Source organism: Morus notabilis, unplaced genomic scaffold (genome assembly GCF_000414095.1).
Source record: "Morus notabilis unplaced genomic scaffold, ASM41409v2 Scaffold72, whole genome shotgun sequence".
NCBI lineage: Eukaryota > Viridiplantae > Streptophyta > Magnoliopsida > Rosales > Moraceae > Morus > Morus notabilis.
In genome coordinates, this window is record NW_010367952.1 from 168778 (window position 1) to 185362 (window position 16585).

At 36.4% G+C, this 16585-nt stretch overlaps 3 protein-coding genes across 3 annotated transcripts in view; all 3 read right to left on the bottom strand.

Annotated features, from left to right (window-relative positions):
* Positions 1-1953: 1953 nt before the first annotated feature.
* LOC21398082 (auxin-induced protein 15A) lies at positions 1954-2452 on the bottom strand. Its single transcript, XM_010113982.2, has one exon. It carries the CDS (start codon positions 2398-2400, stop codon positions 2092-2094), a length of 309 nt encoding a protein of 102 aa, XP_010112284.1. The 5' UTR covers positions 2401-2452; the 3' UTR covers positions 1954-2091.
* A 1535-nt stretch (positions 2453-3987) lies between these two features.
* LOC21398083 (auxin-induced protein 15A) lies at positions 3988-4446 on the bottom strand. The gene has a single exon (XM_010113983.2). The coding sequence runs from the start codon at positions 4304-4306 to the stop codon at positions 4010-4012; it is 297 nt and encodes a 98-aa protein (XP_010112285.1). The 5' UTR covers positions 4307-4446; the 3' UTR covers positions 3988-4009.
* Positions 4447-10513: 6067 nt separating this feature from the next.
* LOC21398086 (MAP3K epsilon protein kinase 1) overlaps positions 10514-16585 on the bottom strand; it is a 31630-nt gene continuing 25558 nt past the window's right edge. The window contains exons 19-24 of the mRNA XM_024175988.1: positions 14955-15850; positions 13891-14285; positions 13661-13795; positions 12425-12831; positions 11945-12059; positions 10514-10915 (exon numbers count right to left, since the gene is read on the bottom strand). Of these exons, the coding sequence (XP_024031756.1) occupies positions 10739-10915; positions 11945-12059; positions 12425-12831; positions 13661-13795; positions 13891-14285; positions 14955-15850 (2125 nt within the window). The 3' untranslated portion in view covers positions 10514-10738. The remainder of the gene's footprint in view (positions 10916-11944; positions 12060-12424; positions 12832-13660; positions 13796-13890; positions 14286-14954; positions 15851-16585) is intronic.

Sequence of the window (16585 nt, forward strand, 5' to 3'; positions counted from 1 at the left end):
TTTTATGGGATAGAAGATAAAGTTTTAACAATTACTTTTGATAATGCGTCAGCTAATACAGCTGCAATTAATCTGTTTAAACGTAGTTTGAAACCGACATTTGGAGGGGAAATTTTTCATCAACGGTGTGCATGTCACATAATTAATTTAGTAGTTCAGGCAGGAATTGAACATATATCATCTAATATCTAACAAATATTAGAGAATCATTATCATTCATATCTAGTTCTGAAACTCGGCTACAAGAATTCAAACTATATTGCAGGAATAGTCATAAGCGCCCAAGAAAGTTTCCAATTGACGTGAGACATATGTGGAATTCCACCTATTTAATGTTGAAGGCAGCACTCCCTTATTCGGAGCTTATCACGACGTACGTAAACAGTAAGAACGATCAACTTTTGATTTTCGATACAGATTGGCAGATTGGTGAGTATTTCTTTAAATTTCTAGAAGTTTTTTACAATGCTATTGAATTACTTTCTGGAGTTTATTATCATACTGCTCATTTAGCTTTACATCAACTATTTAATATTTCAGAAATATTTTCTTATTATAGGGCTACACAACTTTTTGGAAATATAGTTAACTTAATGGAAAATAAATGTAAAAGTTATTGGTCAGGTTGTCCTATGTTATATGCATTGGCAACCATTTTAGATCCTAGGTGCGGAGTAGATGGGACTGACTCATTGATGATTGCTACCGCAGAAAATTTAGAAATAGATATGCAACTAACTATTACTGACGCTAAGAGAATGTTATAAAAGGTTTTTAGTTTGTATGAAGCAAAATATGGCACATGTCAAAAAAAACAGGGAACTTCGACGTCAACTTGCAGTTCGGGGCCTAAAGGATCGTCGTGGAGTTTCTTGAAGAAGAAAGAGAAAACTGCAGGATCGTCCTCAACACAAGCGTCTATGGAACTAGTCAAATATTTTGAAGCAAATTTTGTAATCGATGACGACAAACTAGACATCTTACAGTGGTGGAAGAGCAAGACAGATCGTTTTCCAACACTGTCCATAATAGCTCGTGACATTCTGACAACTCCAGTGTCAGCGGTAGCATCGGAGCAAGCTTTTAGCGCAAGCAACCAAATTCTTGACGAGAAGAGAAGCAGAATAAATCCAGATATCTTGGAGGGACTAATGTGCGTTAAAGACTGGGAAGATGCCAGAAGACGAAAACAACAATACACAGATGATTCGATGCACGAATATTTTTCTAACTTAGAAATAACAGAATCTTCTCGAAGCACTTAGGTTTGTAATTTACTATTCCTAGCTACTGCACTCTTTTTTCCTTCGCTAAGGTTTTGTCCCGATCTCCTCACGGGTTTTACTTAGCAAGATTTTTAACGAGGCAGTCATTTACGTATACTCCTATTACGTCAATTCAATAAAATCACATCTTTTAGGGCATTTGATATTTTTTTTAATTAAATTAAAAAAAAAACAAGGGCCGGGGCCGGCCCATGAAGGGCTTGGGCCCAGGCCCGGCCCTGGCCCTTATGGACTAGGGCCAAGGCCTGGACCGGGCTTGAGTTTTTCTTCTCAGGCCCGGCACAGGCACGGCCCAGGCCCGTGATGGGTCTGGGGTCAAGCGTGCCGTGCCGGCCCGGCACGACACGTTTGACAACTCTACTGGATCGTGTTAACAATCCAAGCTTTATTATTTATTTATTTATTTTATGGAAACTCCAAAATGAATGAATTATTAGTTTCGTAAAAAATTTGGTTAGGAAACAAAGTATGAAAAATATAACAACATATTACTTCAAAAAATGACAGTCATTACTAAGAAGTTCAAGAAAAAATTAATTGTCCCCAAGATGACGACATGTTGATGTCAATGAAAAAGAAGTGGACAAAAATCTAAAACAAGGCCTAAAGAGACATGAAATATACTTCGAGAGAAAATTTGAACCAGTAATTCTGATAAAATCCTTTATAAATTTATCATTCTGGGAGCCATTTCACACTCCACATTGAAAAGAGAATCAAAATGGGGAAAAATCAAGGTCTACAATGTTGTATTGACCGTGTCTATGCTTTACAAAATTTTGTTGATGAATGTTCCTAATTTTGGTCAATTTGGTGAGGCATTTAAGCTTGAAACAAGATCAACAAATGCATCTTCTCTGCAGGGAATTGTTAGACCCCCCGTTGGATGATCAAATCCATATTCTTCTTCGGCTTGAATAAGCAAGTCTTGAAATGATGGTTGGTTCAACAATGACAAAGGAACAACATACCGCTTCTTTTCATGCTCTCCGACATAAACTGCGAAATGGCCTTTGGGGACATCTACTGCCATTGAAGCTGCTTTGTTTGAATTGGAGAAGGATCGTTGAAGAAATTTCTTTGCCGGAACCACTCGTGGCAAACGGAAACCCATTGTTGTATAGGGAAATGAAGAGAAGATCTCAAAGGATGTCGAGAAAAGGAAAGCTTTGCTTGTGTAGTGAATGGTTAGCCTCTAAGTGAAGGCTTATTTATAAATAAAAACATTAAAGAAGGATATCCTCTGTTGCTTTGAATGAATGGTGGAGCAAGGCTCTCTGCTGGGTTGAGTAATAGATAATGACGCATGAGAGATCACATGGGTTTGTCTTTCAACTCTTTATTATCATTCGGACTAATAGGGGAAACACTTTGTCCCACCTCTTCCATTGTAAACTTCAAATTTAGCTTGAAGTTGTTGTTTCTTGTGACCCAAGCATGTTTATATGCTAGCTACCAACTTTGCAGGACTCTGTATTATGAAATTAATTGTCTAATTGCATTTGGGAGTCTACTAAAAATTGTTAGCTCATTAGATACCAACCAAAAAGCAAATAAATATATGAAAAATCTGGAGAGACAGCAATTCAAGATATATCACATGGATTTGCCTTCCTAATCTATCATAAAATTATGAGCATGCCAATAGGAAATGTTTTTGTTTGAAAGACAAGGTTAAGACATGTACTTCTCCTTCTACCAACTGATTCAACAAATTATTTGGCCCACATACTATTTTGTGGATCAGAGTGTCTGATAGTTATTATTTCACTAAAGTTTGGCTAACTCTGCTAAGGTCCTACCAAAAACAAAGTATTTGACCTTTTGCTTAGATCAATTAACAAACATCTTATCCCTTTCTCAATTTTTGGATGATGGCTTGAGTAGAAACACCAAACCAACATAACATGTGATGTTCTTCTGCAGTACTAAAACCAACAGCTAAGCTTGGATTTTTAAGTTTTTTTTTTTTTTCAATATTAGTAATTTAGTATGTCCAACATAAACCGTTAGAAGCACCAGTTCGTGCTTGGGAGGACATTCTTATACCTAATACTAAGAGAGGGAGGGGTAGACTAAGAATTACGTGGACCGAAGTCGTTAGGAAAGACATTCTAGATCTAGGCCTTCAGGAAAGTTTAATTTCGAACAAAGCCGTGTAGAAAAGTGAAATCCATATAGCCGACCCCAATTAAGTTGGGATTAAGGCTTGTTGTTGTTGTTATTAGTAATTAAGTCGAGAATATATATGGTGATGATCATAAAAAGAAATTATTCCAACTATATTGGACCATTAATTTCTGTCCGTATACTAAACTTCTAAGAGGAGATATGCTGCACTAAGTTGAAATCCTAAAGGACCTGAATTTTTTATTGTGCAAAAGAATATTTGGGAACAAATTACAAACACACTGCTGCATCTACTGAACTTAAATAGTCACTGTTGTTGAACATTTTAAGGGAAAAATAGAACATGTTGAGATGAATAAAAATGATGTCAAAATCAATTCACTAACAAATATTATAAAGAAATAGAAAAAATATTTTCATAAAATATTTGATATTAATCTGTCCAATAAACTTCTTTGTACATATCTCATTCTGGGAACCATTTTCCGCTCTACAAGGAAAAAAATAAAAAAAAGTAGAAAAACTGTATACTATATTGACAGTGTCGACTTTACAAAATTGTTAGTTATGAATCTGTCTGATCCTAGTCACTCTCATGAAGCATTCAAGTTTGAGATGAGATCAAGAAACACATCTTCTCTGCAGGGAATTGTTAGAGCCCCCATTGGATGATCAAATCCATATTCATCTTCAGCTTGAACTAGCAAGTCTTGAAAAAAAGCTTGGTTCAATAGTGACAAGGGAACTACAAACCGCTTCTTTTCATCCTCTCCAACATAAACTGCAAAATGGCCTTTTGGGACATCGAATGAAGCCGCTTTATTTGAATTGGAGAAAGATCGCCGAAGAAATTTCTTTGCGGGAACTACTCGTGGCAAACGGAAACCCATTGTTGTATATCTGTATAGAGGAAAATCAAGAAAGGCTGAGAATGGAGAAGTGGAGAGAAGATCTCAAAAGAAGTTGAAAACAAGGAAAGTTCTTGCTTGTGTGGTGAGATTGTCTTGCTTCTTAACCTCAATTCACATGCTTATTTATACCATGAATATAAAGAAGGATATATTATGTTGATTTGGAATGAATGGTGGAGCGAGACTTTGGTGGTTCAAGTGAGAGAAAAGGGATTCATGAGAGAGAGAGATCACATGGGCTTGTCTTCCAACGCTTCAATATCAAAAATAAACAGAGAAAACCCCTTGACCCTACCATGTCTTGAAAATTTACAAAATTTTGCAAGGACTTGGTGTTGCTTAGGACCGAAGCATGTCGAAATATTCTAATTAACAACTCTGCAGAATTGTGACATTGAATTAATCGTTGGTACGTCTTTCAAATAATCAAGAACAGAATGCGAGAACCCAAGGCCTTTAGAGGCTGAATTTTAGCTTTCTCCGATGCATTTTTCAAAAACAGTACACGCTATCCAAAACAGTTTCAGAAAAAAGCTGGCAGCAACTGTTTTCAGCCAGACGAGGCCTTTAGAGGTTGAATTTTAGCTTTCTCTGAAAATGATATTTTAGATCTCGAAGAGACGAAGAATTGTTGTGAAGAACAGATTGTTAAAATCCGACTCTAAGATGCAGTAAAATGCGAATTTCAGAATCTGCACAATTTTAACTAAACAAAACTAACACAGTGTTGGTTTTTTAACAAAAGATTATCAAAAAACCCGAGATGTGATTTTAGTAAAATACTATGGTGTCAGATCTCATTTTAACGGAAATATTCTTGAAGAAAGTTTTCAAGAATAATGGTTTCTTTTAAAAACTTAATAGTTTTTCGAGCAAAACATCCCGACGGGCACCTACGAGCCCAATATGTTAGGTCCTTAGAATTACGAATATTAGATGTGGGTACAATGCCCGCATTAATTCAAGAGACCCCGTTTGAGTTTAAATTTCAGCAGCCTAAGAGTTAGAACGCCGTGAATAAGTTTCTAGGCCGAATTAGGCCTTAATATCATAACAAGTCCAATGAGATAAATTATGGAGAATAAGTTACTAGATTGGGTAACTGATTTTTAATCCAGACAAGTGGATGATAAGGGCAATTAAGAAAAATAAGATTTTGAGGATTTAATAAATTGATCCTTATAGTAAATTATCCTTCAGTAAAGGAGAGGAATACATGCCTTAAGGAAATGATTAGATTTCCTTCAAAAGCTGCTAAAATAGAATAGCAAACGACAGTTAACTCACACTCTTAATGGGTGTTCATTTTCATAAGTAAGCAAGTAAGAGAATAGGCTATTTGGCGAAAAGTGAATTCCAACTCTGTAAATCAGGTAAGTAGGAATCTCGCCTATAGTATGAATAAATTTCAAAGAAAAAGTTACACATGTTATAGATGCATGTTTATGCTTTATACACCTTAATAAGTCAAGAGAAACTTATAAGATTAACCTCAGTTGAGTGCCGTACTAGCTTTTGAGAGGGAGGTAACTCAAGCTCCGCAAGGGAGAAGAAAAAAATATAATAAAATCCTCTAAGAGGGAGGCATTCAGTTCAGTTATAATCTCGGTGTCGTTGGGGATCTTGCAAACCCTCATGTCCCAAAGATTGCGCGCAAGTGGTCGGGCCCATAAGTAAGTAAGGTAAGATTAGATAATAAGAATTCAATAAGACATGATCATAATTAATCATAATTAACTCATGCATATTTATTCATGTGTACTTACAGTTATTTTACGAGAGATAGTTCCTACTTGCTGAGCGAAAGCTCATTCAGATATGTTCATGCTGTAAGTAAGAAACCTATCAGCAATTCTTGAAGCGCAATGGCGATCGGCGGACGAATGGTGGAGATGGGAATGGATACCGCTCACACTTAAATCTTCCGCAGTAAGTTTAAGTAAAATCATGTATATGTATATATGATTCAAAGGTTTCAAGCATGTATGTTTGAAAAGTATATGTACATATTTATGTTAAGAGAACCAAGGTTGTAGCTAACAACTCTAGTCTTGAGTATTTAAGTTTTAGAACGTTGCAATAGTGCATGCAACAAATAAACGAATTTGAAACATGGTGATTTAAATGATTGATTTTGAAAGGACTTTAAGAAGTACTTGAATTTAAGATTTCTCACGAAATTCGTTTTAAAGTCAAATTAGATGGCCCGATTGAATTGGCTAGTTTTAGAAAGGCTTTTAAAGAGTATTTAAAACGAGTGTTCAAATGCCTCTCAGTTTGAAAGATATTTCTAGAAGGTTTTATCTTAGTTGAATTTAAGAAAAGTTTTAAGAAATTTAGTTATTCATTTTTTTTGAAATTATTGTTACGATTTATGAAATTATTCCTTCTTATATTTAAAAAAAATTGTTCTGCAAATTTTAAGAAATTTCAGCAAGTACAAGTTAATTTCAGCTACAGTGACGGCCACCTAGGAGGGTCGTCACAATGGAGAGATCAGAGAAAATTGTCCCTTATGCTTACGTGTTTAGCAGCCTGTTGTATGCTCAAGTATGCACACATCTTATTATTGAGTTTGTTGTTGACGTGAGATTCGGTACTTGAGTGATTGTTGTTATTTTGACTGAATTAACTGGGAATGAAGTACCAGATAGTTGTATGTCGGTGAACCAACACTTTTGTTGTAGTTAGATCTCGTGATGCCGATTATGTAGGCTACATAAATGATAAAAGGAGGAGCTACTTTGTTGAAAAGTGTTAAATAGACACTCGTAGCGTCCTTGACTGTGATGCAGAGTATGTGGCATATCGTGAGGCTATTTGTGTGATGTGATTGTGGAACCTTGTTTCAGCATTAGGAGTAGTTGACTCCATTTCTGGACCGGCTGAAACTGTGTTGTAAAAGTTTCATAATAGTATATTTCTCTTAGAACACCAGGAGCATTGTCCGCTCAAGCATAATAATGGTGTATTCTATTTTTGTAAAGAGAAATTGTAAAAGGCCTCATTGTTATTGAAAACACGCCTATAAACAACATGTTGGCAGTTCCACTAAAGGCTTACCTATTAGGTATTTTAAGAACACGCATCCCACTCAGGACTGTAAGGAGCCTATAGTTATATTGAGTTAGTGGGAGTTTACTGTCATTTGTGTGTGCCATGTTGTTATTGATAAGGATTGCTTATGCCTCAAATAATACATGCATATTCATTGATTTGTCACTTTATGTGTGATGTTGTGGTGACACACTTTTTAGTTGGCAAAGTGACGAGTTGAAAAGAAACATATGGTTGTTAGTCTCTATCATTGTTTTTGATCCATATATTAAAGTTGTCGTCATGCTTTGATGAATCTCTAGCGCCTGATTATGTACAATGATTGTATCATGTCGATACGTTATTATGCATGATTGTTTTGGACTTGTGTTTATTATATGAGATTCTTAGTTGATGCTTATGCTGTGATGAGTGAATGTTTGTTGTATGATTATGTCGTCTAAGTTGGAGACTGTTGGAATATTTTAATGTGGACTTCCATAATCATAATAATTCACTATGTAATTAATTAAAGCATCTTATGGACAACTGTGTTTATGTGAATTAATACATGCATGTATGTTAAATATCGGTCCATAATGGGATGTATATATGTGTGTGTGTGTGTGTATATATATATTAAGGCAATGCTGTTTGCTGGGACCGATACTACAATGCTCAAAATTGAATGGGCAATGTCACTTCTTTTGACTAATCCAAAGGCAATGCATAATGCATGGGCCAAGATAGAAGCTAACGTGGGACATGAACGCTTAATCAACGAGTCAGACTTGCCAAACTTACATTACCTGCATAATGTAATCAACGAGACGTTTAGGTTGTTACCGAGTATTCCAATCATACCGCGCGAAACTTGTGATGATTGCACCATCTCGGGATTTTCATACCGAAAGGGACGATGATGTTTGTCAACACAGGGACCATTCAAAGGGATGAGAAGCTGTAGGAGAATGCAACTAGTTTTATGCCTGAAAGAGTTGGAGAACATGCAGGCGCACGAGGGATAAATAAGTTACTTATGTTTGGTGGGGGAAGACGAATTTGTCCCGGGGCTCTTTCAGCTCGACAAGTGGTGAGCCTCGCATAGGATCCTTAATGCAAACTCTTGAGTGGAAGAGAATCGGCCCGGAGGTAGTTGACTTGGCGGAGGAAGGAGAGCTTCACATGTCGAAGGTCGAGCCCTTAGAGGCCTTGTGCAAGCCGCACCTAACCATTCTTCACACCCTTAACGAACTTTAGGTGTGTTAAGAGTTTTGGGGGCTTTTGGAAGAGCCACCAATAACTTTAGGTGTGTTTGAGTTGCTATAGTAACCCAACAGATTATTCTTGTAGTCCGTCTGTTTATAAAGATATCGGCTCCGCAAGGAATTGTAAGGTCTCCCATTGGATGACAAAGGGATCATAAAGCTCTTCATTTTGGTCTCATCCCAACATAATCTGCAAAATAGCCTTTTGGGACGTCCTTGGCTTCCATTTGAAGAGAACTTTCCTTTGAGTTGCTTAGCGCTAAAAACACCGGGCAGGAATCCCATTGTTTTTTATATATTTGTTTAAAGTGGAGGAAGAAAAAGAAGAATAATAATAGAAATGTTCTAAAGAAAAGGATCATAAGGAACTTTCAAAGTAACGAAAGCTGTAATACTTGAGAATCTCAAGGACTTGGGTTTGCTACATAACCCAGCCTTGTGCGTACTTGAAGTAGATCCTTGATAGCTAGATGTACATATGATGGGGTCCAAATTTCAGTAGTTAGAACTACATGACATGTTTACAAGAGTCAAATTGAAATACAACAATCCTTATAGAATATTTTAAGAATAGCAAAATTACGTAGTAATAATTATTGTTACAATGATTTTAGTTTTTGCAATTTGTAAACTATTGCAAATTTGTTACTATATTTCAATGTGATTAGTAAGATTATGCTATAACTCTCAAAACTATATGTCCAACCTGGTCTAGCTAAAAAGCCAACAGACAAGGGCTTAGAAATATGTTGCTGCAAATTATTAGATGGGGGAAATCTGTGACAACTTTCTTCCCTTTTTTTTTTTTTTTTTTTTTTTTTTTTTTTTTAAGAAGGCAATCCCATGTGACCCCTTATATCTCACAAGTCACAAGTCCTCATCTCTCGTTCGACCCACAAGAAAGCCTTACTCTACCACTTGTATACATAATTTTTCCCAACCATAAAATAAAGGTTCAATTGGGTGAACAATCAAGTTCAAGTCATCACCACAAGAGCTTTCCCTTTTTTTCCCAGTCCTTTGAGATAAACTCTCCATTTACTCTCACGTTCCCCTCTTCTTCCTCCACATGTATTTAGATAGCAAAGGGGTTTCCATTTGCCCAGAGACTGCTAATTCGAGCTGAAGAGCAATTTGGATATGATCATTCAATGCATAGAAAATGCCTTACTTGGTCTCATCTCTCATCTGAATGCTTAAGGAAGCTTCACCATCACAATTTTCTTAAAAAATGTAGAATAAGAGTAAAGATGATATATAATCTGCATTCATTCTCTGTAACTTGAGGAGTGGAAAGTAGCTCCCAGAAATAGAATGAGAAAATGCACAAGGATGTGATTTCAAATTTATACCAAATCTTGGTTGAACATATTCCCTCTCTCTCTCTCCCTCAACAATTAACATGTTCTAACCCTGACTATGAGTTAGCATGACTGAACACTTATACCAAGTTTTTCTAACAAAAAGCAGTAACGTATTTTTGTATGGATAGGTTGGAATACTGCAATTACTTGGTATTGATTGAAAACTTGGAGGCTATGTATTGTCCTAGTGTAGTGCCTCTACTTTTTCGAAAAAAATGACTTGCTACAATAGTACAAGTATCTACCAAGAGTCTAAGTAGTAATTGCACTGGACCTTTTAGCTTCATTTCTCTGCGCGGTTATAATGTGAAAAATACCAAGACTAGCAAAACATACAAATAAATAAACGTCAAAAGGGCAAAGAGCAAATAACTTCATTTATTTAAGATTAACTGCAAGCATATCAAAAACGTTTACATTAGCAAACTTGTCAGCTGGAAAATTCAAAAGACATACAGGAAAAAAAAAAAAAAAAAAAAAAAAAAAAAAAAAAAACAAAAAAAAAAAAAAAAAAAAAAAAAAAAAAAAAAAAAAAACTCGATAGAACTGAAACAATCAACCCGACTCACTCGAGAAAAAGATGGCGCTCTCCCCCAATTTCCTTTTTATCTCATCAAGGGAGCAAATAAAAACCAAAAATGAAAAACGAAAATAAGGCATTAAAAATTCTATAACTAGAAACAAAACTTAAACTTTTGCCTAAGCAATCAAAAATACAATCAAGAGTCATTATACCCTGAAATTTACAAAACGGTATTGATGTGAAGTGCTTTCAGCAGAGAAGTTGCCATTTGCTTCACCAACACCTGGCCTCCAGAGCTGTGTCCATCTCTGCGTTCCTCTATCAAATTCTGGAGCTTTTGGGGTAAATCATTCTCAACAATCAATTGCTTTGGTCGAGGGTGGTGCTCGTAGACAGCCTGCAATGACAATCAGCATTAGTAAGCACAAGGACAGTTTTTCTACAATAATAATAACAACAACAACAACAAAAAGAGCAAGCAAATAAATGAAAAAGAGCACCACAATAATAACAAGGGACTTTCTCCGGTGTTCCCTGCTTCTTTGGAACACCGGTGTCCCCTGCTTTTCGGCTCTGTTAAATCTATATAAGAATTTGTCTGTTCTGCATACTTTTTAAATTTGATGTGATTTTGATCAGATCTAACGGCTAAAAAAGCCAAGAATACCAGTATTCCCAAAAAAGAGGGAACACCATAGAGACTCCCTAACAATAATAATAATAATAAATAACAATAGTAATAATAATAAATGAAAAAGAGCAAGCAAATACGATCTACCAAACTCCAATATAGTTTGGATAATGCAAACTGAAACTCTAGACCAGTAGAACTAAAAGACACAAACGTGGCGAGATCATCTCAATCGAACTTAGCCAAGTAGTCATTAGAAGAACTATTCCAGCTCAAGAACAATCCAATAAAACACAGTAGCGATTTTGTAGTAAAAATCAATTTTGACCAAGCATATTAAGATATATTGCCACAAATAAACTGGGTACCACCGTACCGGCAACACGTATAGAAAGAACTACCAGAGAAATCTCAAAGCATGAAAAGATAAAAACGAAAGCACAAAACAAAGAAAACAAAAGAATCCAAATTCAGATGCTGAATACAAATAAAGTTAAAAGACCAAATTTATGAAGCCGAAATTTCCCAACTATTTAAACTTTGTCTACAAAAGTTAAGAGTTTCTCTGGTGTTCCCTTTTTTTTTGGAAACACCGGTGTTCTCTGCTTATCAATCGTCAGATCTATATTAAATCTAGTCAAAAGTCAAATTAGATTTAAAAAGTAATACAGATCTGACGGCTGATAAGCAGGGAACACCGGTGTTCCCAAAAAAGAAGGAACACCAGAGACATTCCCACAAAAGTTAAAGCATGAGAAAATAAACATTTTAGTTGCTTCTAAGCTCGGTCTTTACCTTTATCAATTTCAGAAGATTCAAACGAGCAATAGCATCCCGGTGGTCCAACCTCGCAATGAGCAGCGGTGTCAAACCGTTAACGGCTAGTGTTGTGTTTATACGAGATGATTTGCTGCAAACAAGAAAATGTTGTTACTTCACAAGTTTAAATCACTAAGGGATGGATAAACGTGGACTGCTTATGACCCAACCCCCAGTGCCAACAAAAAGCGAAGGGATGGCAAATTTGCAAGCCCCCAAAAGAAAATGCGATTTTTTTTAATGGCAAATAAGAGCGTCAGTTAAGGATGTCTCCAGGTCAAAAAGTCTGTCATTCACACAACCCCATAGAAAATAACAAGTAACACTCATGCAGTAGGGCCATTAAAGGGGCCTTCCATGTCAGTGGTAAAATCCTTATAGATTCTATCCTGGACCCTACATAAATAAGTCATAACTTTTAATGAACATAGACAAGAAGGATATACAATCACGTACGTGATAATTTTCAAGAATGGCTCCAATATGTGGACGAAATGTTGTTCTGGACAGCATTGGAAAAACTTCACCAGTTTTTGAACTGCATCTTTCTTCAGTAATGCTTGTTCCACTTTCCGGTTGTCATTGTCATGAGCTAAGCAAACAGCAATTGAATCCAATGCAGTCACAGACCAGAATTCATCCTCAAGAAGACTCAAATACACATCCAACCCACCATGGGCCCTTAGTTGCTCCCTTGAATTACGTGATGCATGAGCCATATCGCATAATAGAGGCAAAGCATATTGTTTCAAGGGAGAATCTGACTCAATAAATTGCATTAAATGTGGAATTATTCCATTTTCAGCTGCTTGCTCCTGTCTCCTTTTGTTTATCTTACACAAATTGAACAGAGCATTGAGGACCTGCATAAGGAAGGAAAATTGGAACCATATGGAAGGAGGAAACTACTGGAAGGTAAAACCTCTGCAAAAACTAAGACTAAAAATGAAAGTAATGGAAATTGAAAAAAAAAAAATGCAGAAAGAAAACAAGAGTTTGATGAAAATAACGAAAAGAATGCAGTTCTGATGCATTTTCAAGAATAAAACAAAAGAAAAAAATACGCTGAGTGCAAGAGAAAATATTGGCATTTCAGTGAAACAATTCTCCTCTTTTTAAAATCGAAAGCACCTATTTTGGCCAGACGAAAGACTTCTATGTGTGACTATAAGTAAATAGTTATATACCCAAGCAGGTGAGTGGGAAGTAATCAATTGTTTCAACATGTGAAAAACGAAAAGCAATTTATCATCCACGTGCTACAAGAGGATAGGAACACAAAATAGGAAACCTAAAAATCAAGCCAAACCTCTTTTAAGTCTGTGTCAGTATTCTAAAGTTGATAAGAAACCATATGCAGGCAACTTTATGTTGCTTTTTGCTCTCTGTTGGTTATTTATCACTACCATGAACCAAGCAATAACGAGGAGGAGCGAGAAGCTAGCTGTTATGCCATGAGATGCAATTATATCATCTTGTACGAAATTCATTGCTTAAAAACAACTGGAGGCAAATTACTAAAACAAAATACATAACAAAAGAATTAAACAAAAGAAAATCACTAGTATCATGATATAAAGGTCCAAAGAATAGCCAAGATCAATACTTGTCATCTTTTTTCAATATCGAACTCTCTGAATACATCTTATAGATTAGCCATAAACTATTAGAAAAGTGGAGAAGTATGAGCACCTCATGATGTATCTGAGATACAAGAGATCCTTCTTTAAGTTCAAGATTCGGAATCAAATACTTGATTGCATCCGCACGCTGAAGATTCTCTAAGCAGTTTGGATCCGTTGACAAATGGTTGATACACTTTAATATCTAAGAAATGACAAAGTAGCATCAGTACAAAGACGGTAAATATCAGACTCAGACATGCTCAAATGTTGAGAAAAAGTTCAGTGTTCGGGATGTACCTTTAAAAGAATCGGGGGCTCAACTCTATTGAACATCTGAAAGAGACGACTGAGCAAGCTTTGACTGCACATATATGACTTTACCGTTGTATCTGCTTGGGCAAACTCAAGAAGAAGATCTGCAACCTTTTCCAGATAATCCCTGGCAACGTCAGCATTTAATGTTGATACCATGTGGGAAAGCAATCCAGATGATGTTGCACTCCCTGGCCTCGCATTTAGAACACCAGAACCAGATAGTACACCGGATGCAGTCTGAGATGCAATTCCAGATGTTGTTGTGGTTGCAGGTCCCTCATTAGATGACATCATTCCTATCTTTTTATTTGCTGCTTTATGTGAAATTCTAGTAGCAGAATCAAGATTTCCATTTTCTCTTCCACGTTGAGAGACATCTATTAAACCAATAATGTATTACAAATATATTAGAGAAGTCTAGACGAAACTGAATTCATTCTTCCCCCCATAAAAAGCAATAACTTTATCAAGAAGCAAAAGAAGTACAAAGGAAAGAAAGAAGACGTTGGAAGTAGAGAAACAAAGTAACTGAAACAAAAACAAACTGAACAAAATTACACTTTTACGTTCTGCAAATGCCTAAGTTGTAGAAAAGCAGATAATAATTAAAGCCCTTGGATGAAGCAGCCCAAAGGGAAGCCCATAATTGAACCTACCAACAAAAACAATTCCCCTTGAAAAGATATGTTCATTAATCTCAAACCAAATGACAAACAATAAGGTTAGGACAGGACATTGCCAAAATGTCTATCCCCAACTCCAAACTCCAAACGTTCTCAATCCAACATTTCATCGTCTGATCATGGCAGACGTTACCAATTGCCAAACCAGATGTGTGATGTGCTCAAATAAGAGTTGCCAAAATCCGTTTAGTAGAAGTTGAATGCAATTCCAAAAGACATGTGCGCTCAGAAAAGTTAGATACTTTTTTCCTATGCGTCTGTGTGTGCACATTCATGTTTGCACGTGCACAGCTTGGTTGTAGTTGGTGCAGATTGCTCTAGGAATATAATTATTAAACAATAGTAGCAGAAAGAAGCCAATACCTGCAAATTCTGCCATTAGAAAATCTAGTTCCCCGTTTGTCTTCTTTTCATGTGATGCATGCAAGAGAGGTAATATACTTTCATGCCTCTCCAGACCCGAGAGGTGGCGTACATAATCAAGCTGACCAGAGAAATGTCTTGAAGGAGGCTCCTTCTCCAATAAGCTAAGAAGAGGTCGAACTTGCTCTTGCTGAGTAGCTACTGTTGTAGGAAACCCATTTAGTGCACCTTCTATCAACTTTGGAGGCCGCTCTGTAGATGCTGTATTAGATGAATTAGTAGCTCGTTGCTGTCTAAGGTCAACATCTGCTCGAGAAGGATCGCTTTTCCATCTGTCTAAATTTTCTCGCTCTTTAGAAGCAGTCACTGAAGATTCCTTGGTTCCAACGTTTGCTGCCTTTTCTAAAGATGTTTGCTCAGACAATTTTGAAGGAACTGAAATATCAGCTGCTGCATTGCTGGATTGAGGTCTATCAATGTCCATGTGAAGATATCGTAAATCTGATTGAGTGCCATCTGCCCTTTGGGACTGCGAAATTGAAGCACGTGAAGGTTCAGATGCTCCAGCTGAAACGTGATGATCAATCATTCCATGCCTAACTTTGGAAAGAGCAATTTGGTCAGTTGGAGAAAATGGTGCCTCGGTCTGAGCAAAAATGGGATGGTTGGAATCTAAAGGACCAGACCGTGGTCGTTGAACTGATCCATCAAGCGGAAATCCACCCCCAACAGATATAGAAGCCAGACGAGTTGCCTCATTCAAGCTATAAAGAGTATTTATTAGCCTCAACAGTATTCCATTTTTCGCAGCAATTCGACAGAAGTCATTTCTAGGGGTTGACCGCTGAAGCTTAAAGACCTGCCACATGCCGTCAATAGCTAGATGAACCATTTCCCTGGATGTGAAAATGCTAATGAGCAATTTTGCATTGAAAATATAAGCAAAAGACTAACTGGGAGGAAAAGAAAATTCATGTAGATAATTCATAAACAGTACACACAATGCAAATAAGCATGCACAAGGGGAACGAGTGTTCTAAGTGTGAGGTATGCAAGTATGGATCCTCTGGCAACAATACTCAAGCGAAGCATACCAAAGAACCAACCACATTGGTGGAAGCTTTGGGTCCATTTCTATTGGTTTAATGTTATATTCAATGCAAATCAAAACAAGAATTGTTCACAAAAAACATTTCTTTTTATATCCTCAAATTACATCCCTTTAAGCTTTCACCCGCAAAATTTATATTAAACAAGCAAAATCCATAGAAATCATAATTGAATATTCTTAAGACATGCAGATACGCTGCTTATGTGGATTCTTTTGTTAAATTGAATGAGACAGACCACATGAACATGACCGCAGAAAATTGATATTGCCACATGACACATGATTCCCCTTTTAAAAGGTCTAAAAAAAAGTAAAAAACAAAAGGAAAAAAAAAATCTTATATTGATATTTAGAAAATTATGTACAAATGAAAAGGAGCAAGAGATTGCCTCCTTGAATCAACTCAAAATGGACGCAAAACAAAAGCCCAATCCTGAAGAAGATCAGAGAACATCAAATTCCTGAAGTCATTCTCTTGATTAACCAAGGTCTCTAGACTTTTATCCTATCTCAAAATGAC